Source organism: Otolemur garnettii, unplaced genomic scaffold (genome assembly GCF_000181295.1).
Source record: "Otolemur garnettii isolate 467f Iridium unplaced genomic scaffold, OtoGar3 scaffold00100, whole genome shotgun sequence".
NCBI lineage: Eukaryota > Metazoa > Chordata > Mammalia > Primates > Galagidae > Otolemur > Otolemur garnettii.
In genome coordinates, this window is record NW_003852495.1 from 7,734,556 (window position 1) to 7,754,859 (window position 20,304).

The window sequence follows — 20,304 nt, forward strand, 5'->3', positions numbered from 1 at the left end:
ACCTTTGGTGTACGTGGCCGGTGCCTTAGCCACTTGAGCCACAGGTGCTGAGCCTTGCTCATTGTTATGTATTTAGCACAGGACCTGGCTCTTTGTTGATAATCAGCAAATGTTTGTTGAAGAAATGAATGTGTGCTGGTGGCCTAGGCCTTTGTAGAACAGATGGGATCTGTGGCAATTGGGGTCTGTAGCTCACAGAGACTTTTGCATAGTGGAGGGGATGTGGTGGGGCACAAGAGGCCTCCATCTACAGAAACCACCTCTCCACACAGTCCACCCCACACATCTTACTCTAAACCTGGTAGGGAGAGGAAGTATATAAGTAGCGTGTTATTTTTGTAACCAAGTAGAAAAAATGATGAATTTTTAATGTCCTGTTTGAACTCCAATTCCTACTCACCAGTCTCACTGCATGGAGAAGCAGCAGTCCATGGTTCACTTGTTCCCTGAGGGTGGCTTCCTGAGCCTCCGGTGTCAGTAGATGACCTTCATCTTCCAGGACAAGAAAACAGGGTGAAGCAAGGCATAGACTAAGTGGGAGGCCATCACTGGGATTCCTGAGCCTGTGTCAAGTTTTGGTTTAGGAGGAAATTCTTCCTCATCATGTAGGCCAGGAGGACCTGCTCTATGTGCTGCCTGGGACTGCTGCTTCCAGTCAGAAAGACAGAGCACATGACAGAGTTCCTGTTTATTTAAACTAGACCTTCTTTGACATGTGTATACTACTGATTACTTTAACCTGCCAGGCGTACTGAGTGGTTTACTTGCATTATTTTGTTTAATCTTCATTTTAAGAGGAGAGATTATGATTCTCAGTCATCACTGAGGAAACCAAGGCTTACTCCTTGCCCAAGATTATAGCGGATTGCCTCAGTGGCCGAGGCAAGATTTGAATTGAGATCTTTGTGACCCCCAGGCCAAAGCCTTGTTCACTGCCCAAAGAAGATGAGCAAAAGTGGGGCATGTATATTGAGAGTAGACAGAATCAATAATCCCTGTGAGGACAGGTGGCCTGAACCCAAGGAGCAAGGTTTGTTCAGAGCCTTTCTAGGGTGAGGAGGGGGACTATCTGCAGACAGTCCCCTGCAATCCTGTTTTTACTCCAAACCTCCAGGGTAAGCTAAGAGTCTTTGCAGAGGAAACACGGATCTCATCCTTCCAGGAGATTGGGTGAGAAGCAGCCAGTCAGAGTGCATGAGTGCGCATGCGTGCGTGCGTGCATGTGTGTGTGTGCACGCATGCCTGTATGTGATGCATCTGGCACCTACTTTATGCCAAGGACTCTGTCAGATGGTTAAATCCATTTTTCCCTGTTTAATCCTTCATGCAATTGCAGGAGGTAGATTCTGATAAATTCACCTTATAAGGAAGGAAAAGGTTTAAGTAGGTAAAGTTTCTTGGTTGGAAACACAGAGCAAGAGGGTGGCATTGAGACCAAGGTTGTGCCCTCTCTGAGTGTACAGGAGTAACTCCGGCAGGCTAAGACAGTGAGGGTGCTATTCACACGCATGCCTGGCCCTCCCTGCAGACCAGGGGCCTAGATGGGGCCTCAGCAACACGGGGGCACCAAGGGTACTGGCCCTCTAAGAATAGCCCTCTTGCTTTCTCAGGCTGTGGGATATGGCTTGGTCACTTTGCTGCCCAGTAGCGTCCTTCAGGGTGCTAGCTGGGACATGTCAGCATCCATCTGAGGCTACTGTCCTCTGCTCTACAGGGCTGCTGCTTGCCACTGGGCTGGTTCTGCTCTGGGAATTATAAAGGCACATGAGATTTACTTCCTACCCGCTGCCTTGGAGCTCACGTGTGGTAGGAGAGAGCTCATGTGCATGTAATGTCTAGTAAGACAAAAAAATGCCTGGAAGATGCCACCACCAGAGAGATGCCAAGGGCTGTGTGGTGGTTAGGGTGGGCAGAAGACAGAGAAAGCACTCTGTGAAAGAGGTGGGGAAGATTTCTGAGACCAGGGCAGAGGGAGGAGACCCTGGGAAGCACAGGGCTGTCCAGAGCACTGCTACTTTGGAGCACTACCATGCCCTCTGAAGGTGTTATTTCCTCAGGTCCTCACACTGGCCACAACCCAGGTGATATCTTCATTGCCATGTTGCAGAAGATGAAATGGAAATTAGGAAGATTGGGTAGCTTGCCCACATGAGTAGTATAACCAGTAGTTTAGCCCTGAGTTGTCTGAATTTTGAGTTGTATAACGGAAGCGTGGGAGATGAGGTTGGGAAGGCAAATCAGCGCAGCCCTTAATGAGAACCTGCTTTGTGGCCTGCCCCCTCAAGGAGCTCACAGTTGGGCTAGGGGGCAGAAGACACCAGAGAACAAGGTGCTACAGCAATCTGAACAGAGGAGGAGCCATCCAAGTTAGTAGGGCAATTAGTGGTGTGGACATCCTAGAGGTGCTAAGCTTGGGCTGAGTTTTGCTGGCTACCCAACCAATCATAAGCAGGACAAAAGTATCCATGGTTGGGGGGCAGTATCCTGCCACCAGAAGGAGTCTCCATCTCCTGGGCAGAGGAACTTTCCCTGTTGATGAGAGACAGAGTAGGAATGGTTTAGCTGCCTATAGTTGTCCTTGTTCGGATTTGGAAGGAAGCTTCATGGAGAGTCCACACTGTGCTACAGCGTGTTGATTAGGCAGCTTGTTTGTCTGGGAGGGGCCATGTGTCAAATCTGTGTGAATGAGCAGGACTGATGTCAGTTGTCAAAACACATGGTGCTTGGCCAGAGGCTCTGTAGAAGCCCCTTGTGCCCCACATGGCCTCTGCCTGCACTATAGGCATGGAATGTGCTCTTGCGTATCCCTGGCAGTCTGCCCACTTCAACATTGGCCCCTGTAGATTGAGGGGGCAGGGAGGGATGTGTGACATAGAGAGTTCTATAAGAAGCAGAGACTTGGGTTTTTTCCCAAGACTATGTTATGGTAGAGTATAAATGGGCTGGTTTCCCCCAGGAGGTGTCTGACTGTGAAGGTGTTAACTGATCTGAGATGTTCCTGTGGGCCTGATGTCTAATGATATGAACATGTCCCGGCTAGCAAGAGGCTGAGTGGCCACTCACCACCAGAATGCTGAGCACCCTGTACTTGGGTATTCTGACATTATTGTTAATTTATTCTGATTTGGGACTTAGGTTTCTTATTCAGCACCTTCCAGCTTTTATGTCCTAGCCTCTCCATCTTCCAGCTGATCCTCAGGTACAGCTTCCTGACCCTGGGGAAGATGTTTGCCTCCCACCAAGTTGCTTCCAACAAAATAAACAAAAACTTAAGACCTATGCCCAAGTCAATACTCCCTCTAAGGTGCATTGGGTCTTAAGTTCTATGAGGGCAGGTATCCTGCCTGTTGTTTCCACACCACCAGGCCTGGTACACAGTCAACGTTTGCATAACTGAGCAGATGACTGGCTGAGGCACCTTTGCCTAAAGCACATACTAGGCTCCCTCTAGGCAGCTCGGTGTTGTGGAAAGAGCATTTGTTTCCAGGGTTGGCAGACTTGAGCTCAAATCCAAGCCTTGCCGTTTAGTATCCTGATGATCATGTTGTGGGTTGTTAACCACCATGAGCCTCAGTTTCCTCATATCGTTGTGCCTGGGTCACTGCAAAGATCTGAAACTGTCTATAAAGTGTGGATCTAGGGCCCTAAGCAAGTGCCCATGGTGGCCACTGTTCTCCTGAGGTCAAGACTGTGGCCCAGCACTTGTGGTAGAGAGCCCCAGCAGCCAAGCTGACTCTCTGTGACTTTGCTCTGCCTCTGTAGACTTTCACTGCTTGGTGCAACTCCCACCTGCGGAAGGCGGGCACGCAGATCGAGAACATTGATGAGGACTTCCGAGATGGGCTCAAGCTCATGCTCCTCCTAGAGGTCATTTCAGGTGAGGCCTTCCCAGGTGCTCTGCAGCCCATCCCTGGAACAGGTGCCCTTTCACACAGTCCCCAGGGATGCTGCCCACCCAGCTGTCCCATCACTATTCTGCAACAGGTTGGGGCAGAGGCTAGAGCTGCAGCAGCTTGGTGGGCCAGCTGAGAGCAGAGGGCCTGGTTTTGGAGACAGAGGAAACTATAAAGCTCTCTTTTTCTCCTTCCCCACCCCCTTTTTGTTTTTATGCATCTCTCAGGGGAGCGGTTACCTAAGCCGGAACGGGGGAAGATGAGAGTGCACAAAATCAACAATGTGAACAAAGCACTGGACTTTATCGCCAGCAAAGGTGTCAAGCTGGTCTCCATCGGGGCGGAAGGTGAGTTGGAGATAGGGCAGCCAGGGTCTAGCTCAGTTTCTGACCTTCAGGCTCTGAGGCATGACATCTGCATTCTAAACGGAAGTTTTACTGGGGGCAAAGTATTTGGGGCACTTGAAGTCCCAGCACAAATTAAGCAGTGATCATAATGACTGCCCTTGATATGATGCCGGGGATCACAAGCTACCCCCTACTTGACAGAAAAAGCCAGGCAGGTGCAGTCCAAATCCAGGAGGTGCAGTGCCAACCTTGAGGGGCAAGGTAGTTCAATAGGGGGAAGAATGGCTTGGGCTTGAACCTACTTGCCCTTACTCATCTTCCTCATGCTGAGCCCATTAGACAGCTGCAGGCACGAGACATGGCCTTTCTTGGTGCCAGGAACACCTTTGTTATTATGCCTTGCCTTATCTCTGTGGTGGGGGAGGGACTAGAGTCCCTGTGTCAGGGACTGGGGCAAGGAATGACAAGTCCAAAGGTCAATGCCAGACTTTGCTCTAGGTATAAGAGTTCAGAGAGCTTATCCTCTGACCACCCCAGAATTCTTCTATAAAGATACCCAGGACCACAGTCCACCACCTGCAGGCCCCCCCAACTAGAGAAGCAGGTTTTCAGCAAGGCCTCTAGGGTTGAGCTTCCAGGCGCTTTTGAAGATGAGGCAAGTGCGCCCAGCAGCCGAGGCTCATAGTTCCGCTCATTAGTCAGAGCAAGGTTTCTACACCCTGACATCCATGTTGTCCTAGCTGTTAGAAAAACAAAGAAAACTAATTGCCATTAATGACAGGACTCTAAGAGTTTGGCCAAGACTTCAGGCCAGAATATGTGCGCTGAGTTCCAAGACTCTGCCCCAGCCCAGGACCTCTCTGAGGAGAGGTGCCAAGCCTTGTATGCCACAGTTGAAGTTGTTGGTGTTTAGTAAAAAAAAAAAAAAAAAAAAATCAAAACCCAAAAATTCAATCAGACCCTGAGATTTTCTGTCCTTGCATGGATCTTTCCTCTGGGCTCTGCTCCAGCCTTCTGCTTCTCACAGCTGCATTTATTTTGCTCAAATGCTAGTCTGTAAATACAGAAGAGGTTAGAGGAGAGACCCGTGGCGGTCATCAGCTTTCATTTGGAGAAAAATTTGTCCAAAAATGTTCTCTGTTCATGCCCAAATTGGTTCACTCCCAATCCCTGTGAACATTAGGCCTTGGGACACAGCTGGAGGGCAGCTAACGGAGACATTCCTCAGGGTTCAGAGCACCTGAAAATTCTCACTCCTGCTGTCTCCTGCCCCTCCACATGATCTAGTAGTCGCAGGAACGTAGCTTCCTTGCAGGGGTTGTGGGAATGGACAGGAGCCGGAGGCATGGCTGCAGGTCAGAGAAGCAGCTGGAGGATGTGTCATGAGAGACACTGTTTTCCTCTCTTCACAGGAACTCTCTAAGCCCTCCATGACCAGCTTGCACCTGTGGCAGGCTAGGGGTGGGAGCTGCGGCCGCCCCTCCAGATTATGCCCATCTCCCTGACCCTTAGGAGGTGTGCTGCACAGATTTCCTGAGGGGAGAACTGCTTTCACACCCCCATACTCCCACCCTGGAAAAGGCAGGAGGAGATTCTGCTCAGTTTCTCATATGGGGCTCTAAGCCCTGGGGCAGGACCAGGATAGACACTGGGTTTCTTGCCTCTGGGCAGCAGACTAAGTATATTTTTCATCCTAAAACCTGAAGTCCACAAGCTGCCCACCACAGCCACAGGCCAATGACTGTACTGTGGGGGGTTTTCCATTGTGTTGATGGGCCCCCCTTCCTCTAGGTGTATCCCTGGGGAAGGTGGGCCCCTCCTGGATGACCACTCTACATGCTTCCAAGGAAAGCCCACCCTGGGGTTTTCTGTTCAGAGAGTCAGTGAGCAGAGTCTCCTTGAAGTGTCCTTCACAGCTTTGTCCAGCTCTGCAGTTAGCTTTGGAACTCACCCCTTTGGCCCCTTCCCTGAAGTGGCTGCAACATGGAACCCTTCATCTTCAACCCGATCTGCCAGGCCTGCTCCATCTGTGCATTGTGCTGTGGGGCGCAGAAGGCATTTGAAAAATAGCCCCGAGCATGCCTGGCTGGTGGACCTGGCGGGCGAGGGGTGAAGCACTGACTTCTCTTGCCCAGCAGTAGTTACATAGAGGCCCTCGGCCTTACCAGGATGGTTTTTCTCTAAGTTGGTGAAGTTAAAGCACATGTGTTCCAAGTCTGTCTTTCTCCTAGAAGTTTGAGCAAATATTTGCTTTTGGGTTAGTTAAGAAGATACACAGCCTAGCAATCTGGCCGGTGTCCACTGCTCTCCCCTTTCTGACACAACAGTAGCAGTACATGTTCCTCAACATCCTATCCCTGGCACTGGGGATTTAGTGATAAGGACAGCAAACAAGTAAATAAACTAACAAATAACATGATCACAAATGGGGTTGTGGGTGAGGACAACACAGGGTGCCAGAAAGCAGGGGAGCTTCTTTGGACAGCCAATTTGAGAAGCCATTTTTGAGAGGTAAAAACAAGCAGAGGCTTACGAGATGAGAAGATCAGCTCCTTGAGGAAAGGGGATAGGGATGCACTTTGCTGGTAGACAGAAGGTTTGAGGAAGGGAGTGACACAAATCTGAAGTACCCTTTAAAGATGACCTCCTTGGCTGCTGTGTAGAGATGGATTAGAGGAGTATGGAGGAGACAGACATCAAGCTCTGGGAGAGACACTAGTGGGTTGGACAAAGATAGCACAATCAACAAACAATAGTACAGTATGTGCAATCACTGACCTGACCAGGTGCATGGGGACAACTGTCTCTGTGCTGAGGACAGGGGCCAGGGCGCTCACCCTCTAGTTGAGGCACGTGCATAAAGATGTAATTCCACACAAAAGAGTGGGTGAAGTGAGGGAGATGTGAACAGAGGCCAAATACCTTAGCTACATCAAAGAATGAGCCACCTGAGGAGGAGGACATCATGGCGGAGGGCAAACACACAGAAACCTGCAGGCACTCAGCAGCAGCATGCTTGGGAGCAGCAACACTTCCCAGAGAGTGTTTGGGCACATTTTCTTCCCCAGGAGATGAAGGAGGACAGACATATGTGGTCCAGTCAGGAAATCATTTAGAGCTGATCACTAGAAGGGACTGAATGCTCCTTTCAGGGCAAGCTGAGGAGTCTCAGTCTGGCTTTAACAACCCTCTCCCCTTCTGCTCTCTTCCCCGCCTACAGAGATTGTGGACGGCAATGCAAAGATGACCCTGGGAATGATCTGGACCATCATCCTCAGGTTCGCCATCCAGGACATCTCTGTGGAGGGTAAGAGATGGGCAAAGAACCACCATTATTTTCTACCCTTGGGAAATAATGCAAATCATGCGAGTTAGATTAGAGTTCCTGAAGTGTGGCTCGGCACCTGTGGCTCAAGTGGCTAAGGTGCCAGCCACATACACCTAAGGTGGAGGGTTCAAATCCAGCCCAGGCTCACCAAAACAATGATGGCTGCAACCAAAAAATAGTCGGGCATTGTGGTGGGCGCCTGTGGTCCCAGCTACCTGGGAGGCAGAGGTAGGAGACTCACTTGAGCCCAGGAGTCGAAGGTTGCTGTGAGCTGTGATGCCACAGCACTCTACCCAGGGGGATAGCTTGAGGCTCTGTCTCAAAAAAAAAGAATTCCTGAAGTGTTGTCTTTGTGCTTCAAGCCTCTTCCCTGTTTCCTTGAGGTTACTTACAGGGCCTGGCCCTTTGCAGGGGTGGTTAGTAGGTGGCAGGTGAAGGGAGGCCATCCCCCAGCCACCCATCCAGAATGCCTGTGCTTTCTCAGTTTCGTCTTAGCGGATGAAGCAGGCAAGGATGATTGGCCTCATTTTACAGTTCAGGAACCTGAGTCACAGAACACACTAGTGACAGAGTTAGGCCTGGGCCTGGTTCTCTTTTCTCTTGTTTTTTTTTGAGCCAGAGCCTCAAGCTGTCCCCTTGGGTAGAGTGCTGTGGCATCACAGCTCACAGCAACCTCCAACTCCTGAGCTTAAGCGAGTCTCCTGCTTTCAGCCTCCCAAGTAGCTAGGACGATGGCAAACCACAACACCTGGCTATTTTTTGGTTGCAGCTGTCATTGTTTGGCGGGCCTGGGCTGGATCCGAACCCACTACCTTAGGTATATGTGGCTGGCACCTTAGCCACTTGAGCCACAGGCGCCTAGCTGGTTCTCTTTTCTCTTGACATCCCCATCTTCTGTGGAGCTGGGATCAGCCCAGGCCATCCAGGAATGGACTTACATACCTCCTACAAGCACGACTGTGTACCACTGGATGAGCAGAGCCATCTGCGCCAGCATACAGAGTGGATCCTGGGTCCCAGCTCAGACATGTTCCCTGTGCTCATAGGACTCCTAGTCTGTGAAGATAGCCAAGCTGTCCATGGGGTTTAGAAGGGCCTCCTAGGCCTCTCCATGGCTGATTTTTTTTTTTTTCTTGGAAACAGAGTCTCAAGTTGTTGTCCTAGGTAGAGTGCTATGGCGTCACAGCTCACAGCAGCCTCTAACTCTTGGGCTTAAGCCATTGCCCAAGATTGGACGATACAGTGGACTCTCTTGTCATAGCTTCCCAAGTAGCTGCGACTACGGGCACCTGCCACAATGCCCAGCTACTTTTTGTTGTTGTTATTGCAGTTGTCATTGTTGTTTTAGTTTGCCTGGGCCAGGCTCAAACCTGCTAGGCTCAGTGTATGTGGCCAGCACCCTACCCACTGAGCTACGGGCGCCATCCTCCATGGCTGATTTTTCACCTTGCTCAAAAGAGGCTGAAGCCAGTGTCAAGACTTGTCTGTGACAGTGTGTTCTGGTGGTTTAAGGTACAGGACCAGTGGTCAGGCAGACAGCATATCTGGTCCTAACACTTCCACTTCCTCAGGCAGCCATGGTTAAGTCTCTTCTGGGCTGTGAGGATTAAACTGGACTGGCAGGGGTCTTTACTTATCCAGAGTGGGAGTGACTGTTGTTATAACTGAGGTTCTCTCCCCTTGGGTTTTGTTTATTTCCCAGGTCTGAGGCTAAAAGTTTCATACAACTTAGGCTAAATCCTAAGGGTTTTTTCTGAGCTAGTACTCAACTATTCTTGTGTGCTTTGCAGAGACCTCTGCCAAGGAAGGGCTCCTTCTTTGGTGCCAGAGAAAGACTGCCCCATACAAAAACGTCAATGTGCAGAACTTCCACATCAGGTAAGCGCTTGACCGAAGTACACCCAGCCCTTCTCACCCCTGCACTTCCTCTCAGGACCCAAGATGCTGTCCTCCTACCTCCCTTCTTTTCTTTTCTGTTTTTTTTCTGTTGTTGTTCAAGACAGAGTCTCATTATGTCGCCTTCAGTACAGTGTTGTGGTGTCATAGCTCATAGCAATCTCAAACTCTTGGACTTAAGCGATTCTCTTGCCTCAGCCTCCCCCAAGTAGCTGGGACTGCAGGTGCCCGCCACAGCGCCCAGCTGTTTTTTTGTTATTTTCTGTCATTGTTGTTTAGCATAAGGTGACCGACATCCCGCTTTTGGCGGGACAGTCCCGATTTTTAACAATTTGTCCTGTATCCCGCGGCTTTTGGAAAGAATGCATGACAAGCTAGGGAACAGCGGGAGAATGGGAAGAAAATCTACAGTCGGCTGCTGAAAAGGTTAATGTAACTCCATTTGGGAATGAAGAGGTTAATGTAACTCCATTTGGGAATGAAGAAGTTAATGTAACTTCATTTGGAAATGAAAAGGCTAATATAAACTCCCTACTCTCCTCCTGGGCAATGTATCAGGAGACTGGCTCCCTCTCTTGCTTCTAGCAAGGACAATTAGCTCAGAAAGAGCCAAACTGTCTGGAACAAATAAGTATGTCCCCCTCCCCCCAGAGTAAGGTGACCAGAGTTCTCGCTTTTGGCGGGACAGTCCCAGTTTTTCACAATTTGTCCTGCGTCCTGCAGTGTTTTAAAAAAGCCCCGAGTTTTGGAAAGAATGCACGACAAGCTAGGGAACACAGAAGAACAGGAAGGAAATATATGGTTTTCGGCTGCCATGTGGCTATTTCTCCAGGATATGCATTTTATTTTTGTTAATTTTATAATGTTAAACTTTAATAATAACAAATAATTGTTGAGAACTGATTATCGAGAACTGCTTATCAAAGTTAGCATTGTTGTCAGGCTCTGCCCCCCAGGCCCCGCCACCCCCTCAATGATGTCCCCGCTTTACCAATGTTAAAATCTAGTCACCTTCGTTTAGCAGGACTGGGCCAGGTTTGAACTCACCAACCCCAGTGCTGGTGGCCAGCATCCTAACCACTGGGCTATGGGCACTGAGCCCTCCCTTCTTTTCCTTAACCACTGGGCTACGGGCACTGAGCCCTCCCTTCTTTTCTGTATCATGAAATACCAGCCCTCAGTGAGTTTTCCCCCTTTACCCCTGGCCCTGCAAGCGTATTGGAAGGTCACCTGGCTCCTCCCTGAGGAGGAGAGGCAGTTAATTCAGCCATCCTGGGCTGTAGGCAGTAAGACCTAGTAGTCCCATGGGCCTTAGAGAATCTTCCTCCCCAAGCAAAATGACTCTCAGAAACAACAGTGAAGTTTTTCCTTTATTTTAATGTCTCCTGAGGAATCAGTCCTTAGAGTTGCTATTGAACTTTGTGTTGGGGGAAAATGTGCTCTATGGCTACTAAGATGAACAAGACCCAGCCTGCTGTGAACTTATCTCCATTGGGGTGAGAGAGGGCAATGAGTGTTTCTACCATTGTCCCTGAGGTCCAGAGTGTGACAGGATGCAAGGTGCCTGGTGTCTAAGAGCACAGGCTTTGGGCATGGCCCTGAGGTCATATCTGGCTTAGTCCTCTGAGTCCGCCCTTCTGAGCCTCTGGGATGGGGGGTATGCTTAGGAATGAAGAGCAAGGCCTCATAGACTGCACAGAGCCCCTCCTGGATGTTGAGGGCTTTTCTCATTGTGCTCTGCCAATAATAGCATGAGATCCTTCCCTTGGTTATTCTCTCTGTGTGTTGCTTTCCTTTTTTTTTAATCACAAACCAACTGATCCCTTCTATACTTTTATTTTGTTTTGTTTTGTTGCAGTTTGGGTGGGGCTAGGTTTGAACCCACCACCCTTGGTATATGGGGCTGGCGCCCTACTCACTGAGCCACTGGCACTGCTCCCCTTCTGTACTTTTTATTCATTTATTCACTCAGTCAGTAAATATTTGTGGAGTCCCTGCTGCATGCCACAAGTGGGGATATGGCCTGTACCAAGTAAAGTGCTTGTCTGGGGAAATTTCTACTATAGTAGGGGAGACCAGCAGTTAACAAAAATCAAAATAATCTTACAGTACAGTGTCAGACAGTAAGAAGTGCTGTACAAAGACGATAAAGTAGGATGAGCTGATAGAAAGTAACCAGGATGGCCTTTTTGAGGAGGTGACATTGAGCTTGACCCCAGAAGAAAGCAGCCTTTAGAGGATCTCAGGGAGGAGAATGTGACCCGTCCAGCTGTGACCAGCTCATGACCTTGCAGAGGGTCATTTTCTTCCAGAGACACTCATGCTGAGCCATATCCTGGCATCTAGCCTGTAGACTGGCCCTCCTCTGGGTCAGGACAGCCAAAGTGCAGTTAGGCAACATAGGTGATAGCCTAGCACAGTGGGCCTCTCTGCTGCAGTGGGCCTGTTCAATTCTAAGGGCTTCCCATGTACAGTACTTAGCAGGTTAGCTGGCAGTTACAAAGTATTTGTCATGTGGGAAGCACTCATTTAATCCTCACAGCAAGCCTAGGTAGGTGCTGTTATTATCCACATTTTACAGACATGGGAACTGAGGTAGTGTGGCTTGCCCAGAATCATGTTGTCAGTAGAAAAGTAGAAAAAGTAGAAAAGTAAGGATTTGACCTTAGACTGTCTTGACTCCAGATGTCATGTTCACAGCCACTCTGCCATACTGTGTCCTTGCAGTGCTGGCACATGCTAAACCTCAGGAAATGGAAATTAATCATTGCTGTGTGTGCCTGACCCATCCGGCACTCCCATGGCAGTGAGAGTACCCTCCTCATAACCTTTGCCTTTCCTTCCCTCAGCTGGAAGGATGGTCTTGCCTTCAATGCCCTGATCCACCGACACAGACCAGAGCTGATTGAGTATGACAAGCTGAGAAAGGTGTGTGTCTTGAGCTTCCCTCCATGGCCCATAGATACCTGAGTCTGATGCCCTAACTTTGGGTCACCATCCCTAAGGCTGTCTATCACCAGCCGCCAAAGCTGGATCCTGTGCTTAGATGAGCAAGCTGTGCGGGCCTCCTGCCAGTTTTCTCAGACCCATAGCTCAGCAGCCAGCTCTTGCTTCCCTCCATGGGCATTGCAACCAACTCAGGGTTATTTTAGGGCTTGGTCAACCATGTCTTCTAATCCTCTTTCTTAACCTTCTGGATTCTGGAAGCATTCCTCTTCTTCCCAAGGGGGAGGAAGGTAAGGAATTCCAAACTATCACCACTGGCCAACATTTCCTGTGCAGGATCCTGTTTTAATTTGCCTGTGCACGTACAAAGCATGTAAGACCTAGTCCCTGTCCTCTAAGAGTTCCCAGCCTCACAAGGAAGGCAAGGGAGTTGTGTCTAAAGCAAACCTCTACATAAGGCCATGCATGTGGACTTGGGCCAAACTGGGTAAGGGGACACGGGGTCAGATACATGCTGTGGGGGGGAAGCTGGTGTACTCTGAGCTGGCAGGAGCAGAGGAGGGCCCTGGAGGAAGAGACAGGTTAGAGCCATAGGAGGGTATGACGGGGTGGGGGCCAGCCTGTACTTAGCCCATTCATTCCACAGTGAGTGGGGAGGGACGATCAGGGTCTTTAGTCCTATAAACATCAGGGAGCCCTGAGGGAGCTGGGATAGCATGGAGATGCCTTAAGGGAGGTTGGAACCAGAGAGCTCTGTATTTGTTCCCCTCTCCTATCCCTAGCCCTCTCAGGTCTGGACCCAGGTTTCAGGGAAAGGGCTTAACCTGGGGTCTGTGAGTAGAGGAAATTGTATGAAAAGAGCACACCTACATTTTTCTGGAGAAAAGGCCTACAATTTACCCCACAAAGATTTCAAGATGTACTCTCTTGGGTAGGAATTGAATTTATCCATAGTGTGGCATGCTCCCCTCTCCCCTACACAGCATACATGGCTGAGTACTGCCTCAAGAAACATTTAGCCCTACCCCTTCCAGCTCTACCCCTCTGGGCTAGCCCTGATTCCCTCCTATTCCTGCATCCTGCCCCTGATGGAGTTCTTCGTACTTCCCCATCTGTCTTCCCCCAGGATGACCCAGTCACCAATCTGAACAATGCCTTTGAAGTGGCTGAGAAATACCTTGACATCCCCAAGATGTTGGATGCAGAGGGTAAGTACTTTTTTTTGTTCAGTCAACACTGTTTCCTAGGGGCCTCATCTCGCCACTCCTGGCTTTGGGCAAAGGTCTGTGGGTACACTGGAGTTCTAGGGTAACCTTGGGGAGCTGACAGAGCCAGCAAGAAGGACTGAATGATCTGGGTAAACTGGGGACAGTCATGTCACCCTGGTAAACAAGAGTGAGAGCAGTCTGAGCCAGCCAGACATATTCAGGGATGGAGAAGGGTGGGAAAAGGGGAGCTTGAAGGGTCGGCTCTCTTGGGTCTTCATCTCTTCAGGACCCAGGGGAGGTACAATGTGGCCAAGGAGGGCTGGCTCCAGGCTTCCTGCAAGCAACCTTGGCCTCTCCCTTCCCTGCCTGCAGCAACATGAAGTCTGGAGCTTGCCAAAGTGGAGAGTTTTGTTTTTTCCTTTTCCGCCTTTGCTCCATTTCCCAGCCATGCCTCACCCCAGCCAGGGCCCATGTCTCTGGCCTCTGGTGGCCCTTGGAGTTGACCGTCCAGCAGCCCCTTGAGGCCATTCTCATAGAGAGGAAGTGGCCCCATTTTAATTTAGTTCCCACAGCCTTGGCTTTTCCCAAGGCTATGGGGGAAGGGGGCTGAGGGTGTGGCTAAACCCACCCAGGTCACTAAGTGTCACTGAATCAGCTCTGAGGGTCCCTCTTCCCAATGGCTATGGCCTTGGGAGCCTGTGGATCCTAGTGAACGGCACCCGCATCTGGACCCACTGGGCGGTTTAACCCTTATTGTTCACTTGCAGACATCGTGAACACGGCCCGGCCCGACGAGAAGGCCATAATGACCTATGTGTCCAGCTTCTACCATGCCTTTTCGGGAGCGCAGAAGGTACCGGGCAGGGCCAGGCAGGCCCTCCTAGCCGCCACTGCCCAATGCCGCTGCTGCCTCTCGCCTCCCATGCTCACTTCATTTCTCTTGCAGACGGCAGTGGCCTCTCTCCGACTGGAAGCCACCCCCCAACTCTTTGGCACCACTGCCTGATCAGTCTTTGCTCACAGTGTCTATTGAATACCTAGTCTGTGCCAGGCTCTGTTCTAGGCACTGAAGATACAGTAATAGTCCTTGTGACCACCAAGGTCCCTGTTCTCAGGAGTCTTGCATACTAGTGGGTGAGACCAGCAATAGGCATGTCAGCAGATAAAGTCATTTCACATGAGAAGCAGAGTAGAGAACAAGGGCTAGGATTTGGGGACAAAGATAGCAAAGGCTGATTTCATCTGGAGCTGTCAACCAGGGAGGGGTGACAGGACCAGGTACTTGGAGCACTGAGCAGGATCTGGGACAAAGGCATTCCAGGCAGAAGATAAAGCCAAGGCAAAGGCCCTGGGGCAGGCATAGGCTTGGCTTAAGGATTGACTGGCGAGAAGTGAGTAAGCAGAGAAAAATGAAAAGCAGTGACCAGACATGCCTTGCAAAATCACTGTGGTCTGAGAAGAGTTCGTGTGTTTTCCTCCGAGGGCCACAGAACACCCTTAGGGGTTCTTGCACAGTGGTCATATGTGACACAGTCCTGCTTTAGTTTTCAGACAAATCAGTTAGCATTTGACCCCTATATCCCCAAAGCCTGCTTTATAGAGCCTGTGGCTAGTCTGTCATGAACTCAGGCCTGGTTAAAAAAGGAACACCCTTCATTTGGATTCTGTTTCCCCTTTATAAAACCTTGCAAGACATATCCATGCAAGCCTGAGCCGGGGTCTGGCTTCCAGTCCAGAGCAAGCGCTATTCCTCCCGCATGAGCCTCGGGCCGGCCCCAGCCGCCCTACCCCACCCTGCATCTTTCACTCTCTCCTGCCTCTCTCTCTCTTTCTCTCTTTCTCTGTGCAGATATTGTGGGCACTCTGAGGCCAGATGAGAAGGCCATCATGACTTACGTGTCCTGCTTCTACCACGCTTTCTCGGGGGCTCAGAAGGTGAGCTGGGACAGGCACACCCTCGCTGCTGTGGCTGCAGACTTGCCTTCATCACCCTAGATGCCACTGTCCATCTGTGGGTGGAGCACTGGGCAGGCCATGGGCCACTGAGCTGTGAGGACCAACCTTACTGGGCTCTGACTCAGAAAAGCCACCTAGGGCAGATTTCCTGTAACTGGGGGGCTTCCAGCACCTCCTGCCATCTGGCTGGTGCTGGACCTATGCTGAGGCACCACAGCATTCTCTGAATGCAGCCCTCCCAGAAGTGAGTGGGAGCGTCCCAGACCCTTAGACAAGGGATCCAAAGCCCAGCGTCATGGTAGATGGCAGAACTGAGATGTGACCTTTTGGCTGTCCTGTCTCCCCTCTATGATCCACATCAGGGCTAGCTGCCTGCTGTGGCCTTTCACCAGGGAGCATTGGGCTCTTCTGCTCCACTGCAACTCCTTCTCCTCCCAAACTGCCAGGAAAGCTCAGTTTGAGAAGCTTGACCAGCTCTTGGGACCTCACTTCTGACATGGCTTTCCTGGTACCTGTTGCTCCAGAAGTGAAGCAGAGCAGTCAGAAGTTCCCAGCAGCATGTCTCCCTGAGACTGGCTGACCTCACGTTACCCTCCTGGTTCCTTTTGGGCCCCCAGCTTCTTTGGGGATACCGGAGCATCTCTGTCCCCTCTGCTCACCTTATAGTCTCTGCGGTATCTCAAACAGTACTCCTGATGCCTTGGTTTTGTATTAGCAGTTGGCAAGTGTGAAGAGAGCTGAAGGAGGAATCATGTCTTTATTGAGCATGCTGGGCACTCTCCAAAGACTTGACATGCATAGGCTCTAAGAGAGTCCCTGGGTATGCCCCAGCGGGGGCTAGGCTCAGTTAACCCCATTTCAAACAGGAAGAATTGAAGTTTAGAAAGGCAGAGAGCTGTTCCTAATGTCATTGGGACAGGGACTGCACCTTCTGCAGACCACCCATGGACAGTCTGGCCTGCCCCCACTCTACCACCTCAGCATTGTGACCTTGGATAAGCCACTTAACTTCAGTTTCCCCATCTATGAAGTAGGGATCCCACTAGTACTCCTGAGGGAGGGTGGTTCCTCCCAGCCCAGATGACATGTTTAATCCCCTTTTCACCTCCTGCCCAGCATGTGTTGGAGCTTGTGTTTGGGGTGTTCTGCTGTAGGGCAGAGAAGGTAGAAGGAGGACCCCTGACCCTCACCCCAGCAGGAAGACAGGGTGCGGATGACCAGTGATGGAAGCTTCCTCACCATAAACCCCAACTAACGGCATGTTTGGCCTGTGGGCCCCAAGCCAGCCCTGCCCCATCCCACTGTCCTCACCTGATTGTTTTCTCTTCTGCCGGAAATGCCCCCTGAGAGCTGAACTCCAGCAGGGGATGTGAAAGGAAGAAGGGACTTGAAGGATTTGTAGGAGTGGTCTGGGGAGAAAAGCCCAGGTTAGAGCTTTGGAGGTTTTCAAGGTGGGTAGGTTAGAAGGTTTGTCACCAGTCCCTCTTGTGAGAGTGGAAATCAAGACCAGGCTGTAGGAAATTGGCCTATTCATGAGGGAAAGTCTTGGATTCAAGCCTTTCCAGGTACAAGTGCAGTTTCCCTCAGACCTGGGTTTACTTCTCAGGACAATCTGTGATGCCTTATTCTAGCTGCTCTTATTTCCCCAGAGACTCATTCCAGTCTCTTGAAACCATGTTTTCTGGGGTTTCCTTTATAAATGCAGGGCAAGCCCAGGACCTAGCACTGAGTATGCCCATTCTGTCCTGGCAATTTACTTCTAGTCACTAAAGCATTCCCTCCTCGTTCTTTTATTCACTCATTCATTCATCAACCCTGAACACTTCAGACACACTAACCCCTGAACTAGAAGCTGAGAATTCAGCAGTGAAACAAAACACCTCTGACCAGCTACCCCCCTGGTAGCAGAGTGGATCTGAGTTCTGGGTGCCAATTGTCTCTGCTAAGGTAGAGGTCAGGGACTAACCTCTGTGACTCCCCCCGAAGCTACAGCCCTGGCTATGCCTTCTACACTAATTCAGCTGAGGAACATCTTGAACTTCCTCTCTGAGGAGCATTCCCTGGGGCCCTGGGTGTGTGTCATGCAGTCTGAGGCAGGGTGTGCATGTGTGTGTGCACATGTGTGTGCTCACAGAAGCCTCAGCCCCCTACCTCCCTGCCCTCCCTGCCTGTCTCCAGGTGTGCTGTGCGGATGGGAGAGTGAGCTCTGGAGCCCTCTCCCAAGTCTCTCCATTTTCCTTCCCCATCACTCTATAGACCCTCCTCACTATTTCTGTTCCTGTTTCTGTTGCTGTTTCAACCTTGGACCCTTTCTGTGCGTCCTGAAAGGTACCTGGTCTCTCTTCTCTCCCCACGTGGCCCCCTCCCCTCCTCCTCCATATCTTTCACTCCCTATAGCAGGACAAGGGAGAGCATTCTTCTCTAGTTCTAGACCAGGGACTGTCCTCACCATACCCTACTGTCCAAAGCCCTGGCTCCCTCCTGCCTACATCAGCTCCTATTAATACCCATCTCCAAGACAGGAGAAGGAAGGGGCCGCACATGGTCTCCTATACAGGGTCCTCTCGGCGGGAGGGGGGAAACCAGCGTCTACTCTGCTGCCCCTTAGCTCTCCAGCTCTTGGCCTATCTCAGTCTATCTTCTACCCAAAGGGAGATGCCTTCAGGGTCTGAGGCCTAGCACAGATAGCCTTACCCAGCCTTGTCTCAGTGGGGCAGTAGGGAGCTTGCTAGCAGAAGAAGGAGGGTCCCCATCCCTCCTCAGGTCCTCTAGGATCTGGGTGAAGAGCTCTAAGGGCTCAGTTCTCTAGTCTGGGTCATTTGTAGTAAGCTATGAGGAGGCCAATGAGACCTGTCAGGACACAGCTGCTTTGAGCAGCATTTCACTGGTGTGCTTCTTCTTCTTCCCTCCTCTGGGAGTACTGTGTGGGCCATGGGCCAGCTGCTTTCAAGGGACATGCTTGTCAGGAGGGAGGGTCATCAGTCCTGGTGCAGCCCTAACTGTATGCACTTTTGCCCCAGGCTGAGACTGCGGCCAACCGAATCTGCAAGGTGCTGGCTGTCAACCAGGAGAATGAACACCTGATGGAAGATTATGAGAGGCTGGCCAGTGACGTGAGTGTGCCACTCACCCCCAGCCTGGTGGCCCCACCAGATCTGAAAGATGTGGTTACCTCTTACTACCCTTGACCAAATGTGGTGTGACACTTGCAAGGGGAAAGAAGGTCTAGTCTTTATTTCCTGGAAAAGGCCATAAGGTTACAGACTCAGCCAGTATGTGACCTTTCAGTTTGGTTTTACGAGGCTAAGGGGCAGACAGGCGGTCACTAACATGCCAACTGCCTCCTAGGGTCCTAAGCTTGGGTTCTTCGAGATGCTTAGGGATGGAGTTTCCTAAATATCTTATTGCTTTAAAATTACCTGGGAAGCTTTTTAAAAATGCTGTTCCCATCCCTCATTCCTGGAGAGACTAACTCGGTGAGAAGAGGAGTCTGCGAGCTGACATGTCAACAAGCCCTGTGCAAGTGCTTCCTGATCAGGATCTGCTCAGTCCACATAACCCTGCTAAGGGAGAGCTCACGCTACTCTTCTTTCCAAGTGAGGAAACTGAGGCCCAGAAAGGGTTAGGCTCACCACACAGCTAGAGTTCCAACCCAGGTATCCTTGAACCCAGCATTTCCTCTGGGAATATAAGTGGTCAGTACATCTCTTCTGGGTTCTCTTTTATTTTTAAAATCTTCCTATTTAAAAAATAAAAACAACTGAAGCTTCCAAAGAGCAATAATTTGATAGCTCTTTGATAGAACCAGACTTTTGAGATTTCATGGACCAGGAAAATTTGAAAAAGTATTTGATGGCCAACCTAGGGTGGCCAACTTTTTATTTTACCAAGTTAAGGATATTTTTAAAAGAGAACACTACCATCTGTTACCATCATTTCTAACAGTAAGACAAGGTAAAAAGAACACCAGCCATTGCCAAGAAAGGGCAATTAGCACCATCCATCAAGATACATACGAATATAGATACTTTTGTCTTTGGTTTTCTCACTTTGCCAGAAGTTGGCATTTGGGAACTGCTTCTCAAGTATGTCCAGGCTAGAAAGTGACCAATTTTACTCTTCTGGATTTGTGTTTTTTATTTTTGCCAGGGCCCGGTTTGAACCTGCCACCTCCGGTATATGGGGCCAGCATCCTTCTCCTTTAAGCCACAGGCACTGCCCCTTTTTTCCTTTCTTTTGAAACAGTTTCACTATGTCACCCTCTGTAGAGTGCTTGGGAGTCACAGCTCACAGCAACCTCAAACTCTTGGGCTTAAGCAATTCTCTTGCCTCAGTCTCCTGAGTAGTTGGGACTATAGGCGCCCACTACAATGCCCAGCTATTTTTTTTTTTTTTTGAGACAGAACCTCAAGCTGTCACCCTGGGTAGAGTGCTGCAGCATTACAGCTCACAGCAATCTCTAACTCTTGGGCATAAGTGATTCTTCTGCCTCCGCATCCCAGGTAGCTGGGACTATAGGCGCCTGCCACAACATCTGGCTGTTTTTTGGTTGCAGCCCTTGTTGTTTGGCGGGCCCGGGCTGGATTCAAACCCACCAGCTCAGGTGTATGTGGCTGGTGCCTTAGCCACTTCAGCCACAGGTGCCAAGCCAATGCCTGGCTATTTTTGAGAGATGGGGTCTCGCTTTAACTCACGCTGATTTTCTGGAATTGTTTTAGAATTTCCAGTGT

At 50.3% G+C, this 20,304-nt stretch overlaps 1 protein-coding gene across 4 annotated transcripts in view; it reads left to right on the forward strand.

The window, feature by feature from the left end:
• ACTN4 (actinin alpha 4) overlaps positions 1-20,304 on the forward strand; it is a 94,478-nt gene that overhangs the window by 55,315 nt on the left and 18,859 nt on the right. For 3 of the 4 annotated variants that reach the window (XM_023516886.1, XM_003796158.3, XM_023516885.1), the window contains exons 2-9: positions 3,763-3,877; positions 4,121-4,240; positions 7,461-7,547; positions 9,359-9,446; positions 12,314-12,392; positions 13,537-13,618; positions 14,386-14,471; positions 18,595-18,687. In XM_023516886.1, the coding sequence (XP_023372654.1) occupies positions 3,763-3,877; positions 4,121-4,240; positions 7,461-7,547; positions 9,359-9,446; positions 12,314-12,392; positions 13,537-13,618; positions 14,386-14,471; positions 18,595-18,687 (750 nt within the window). Of the gene's footprint in view, positions 1-3,762; positions 3,878-4,120; positions 4,241-7,460; positions 7,548-9,358; positions 9,447-12,313; positions 12,393-13,536; positions 13,619-14,385; positions 14,472-15,467; positions 15,554-18,594; positions 18,688-20,304 lie in introns of all 4 variants that reach the window. The other variant, XM_023516887.1, reaches the window with a different exon arrangement.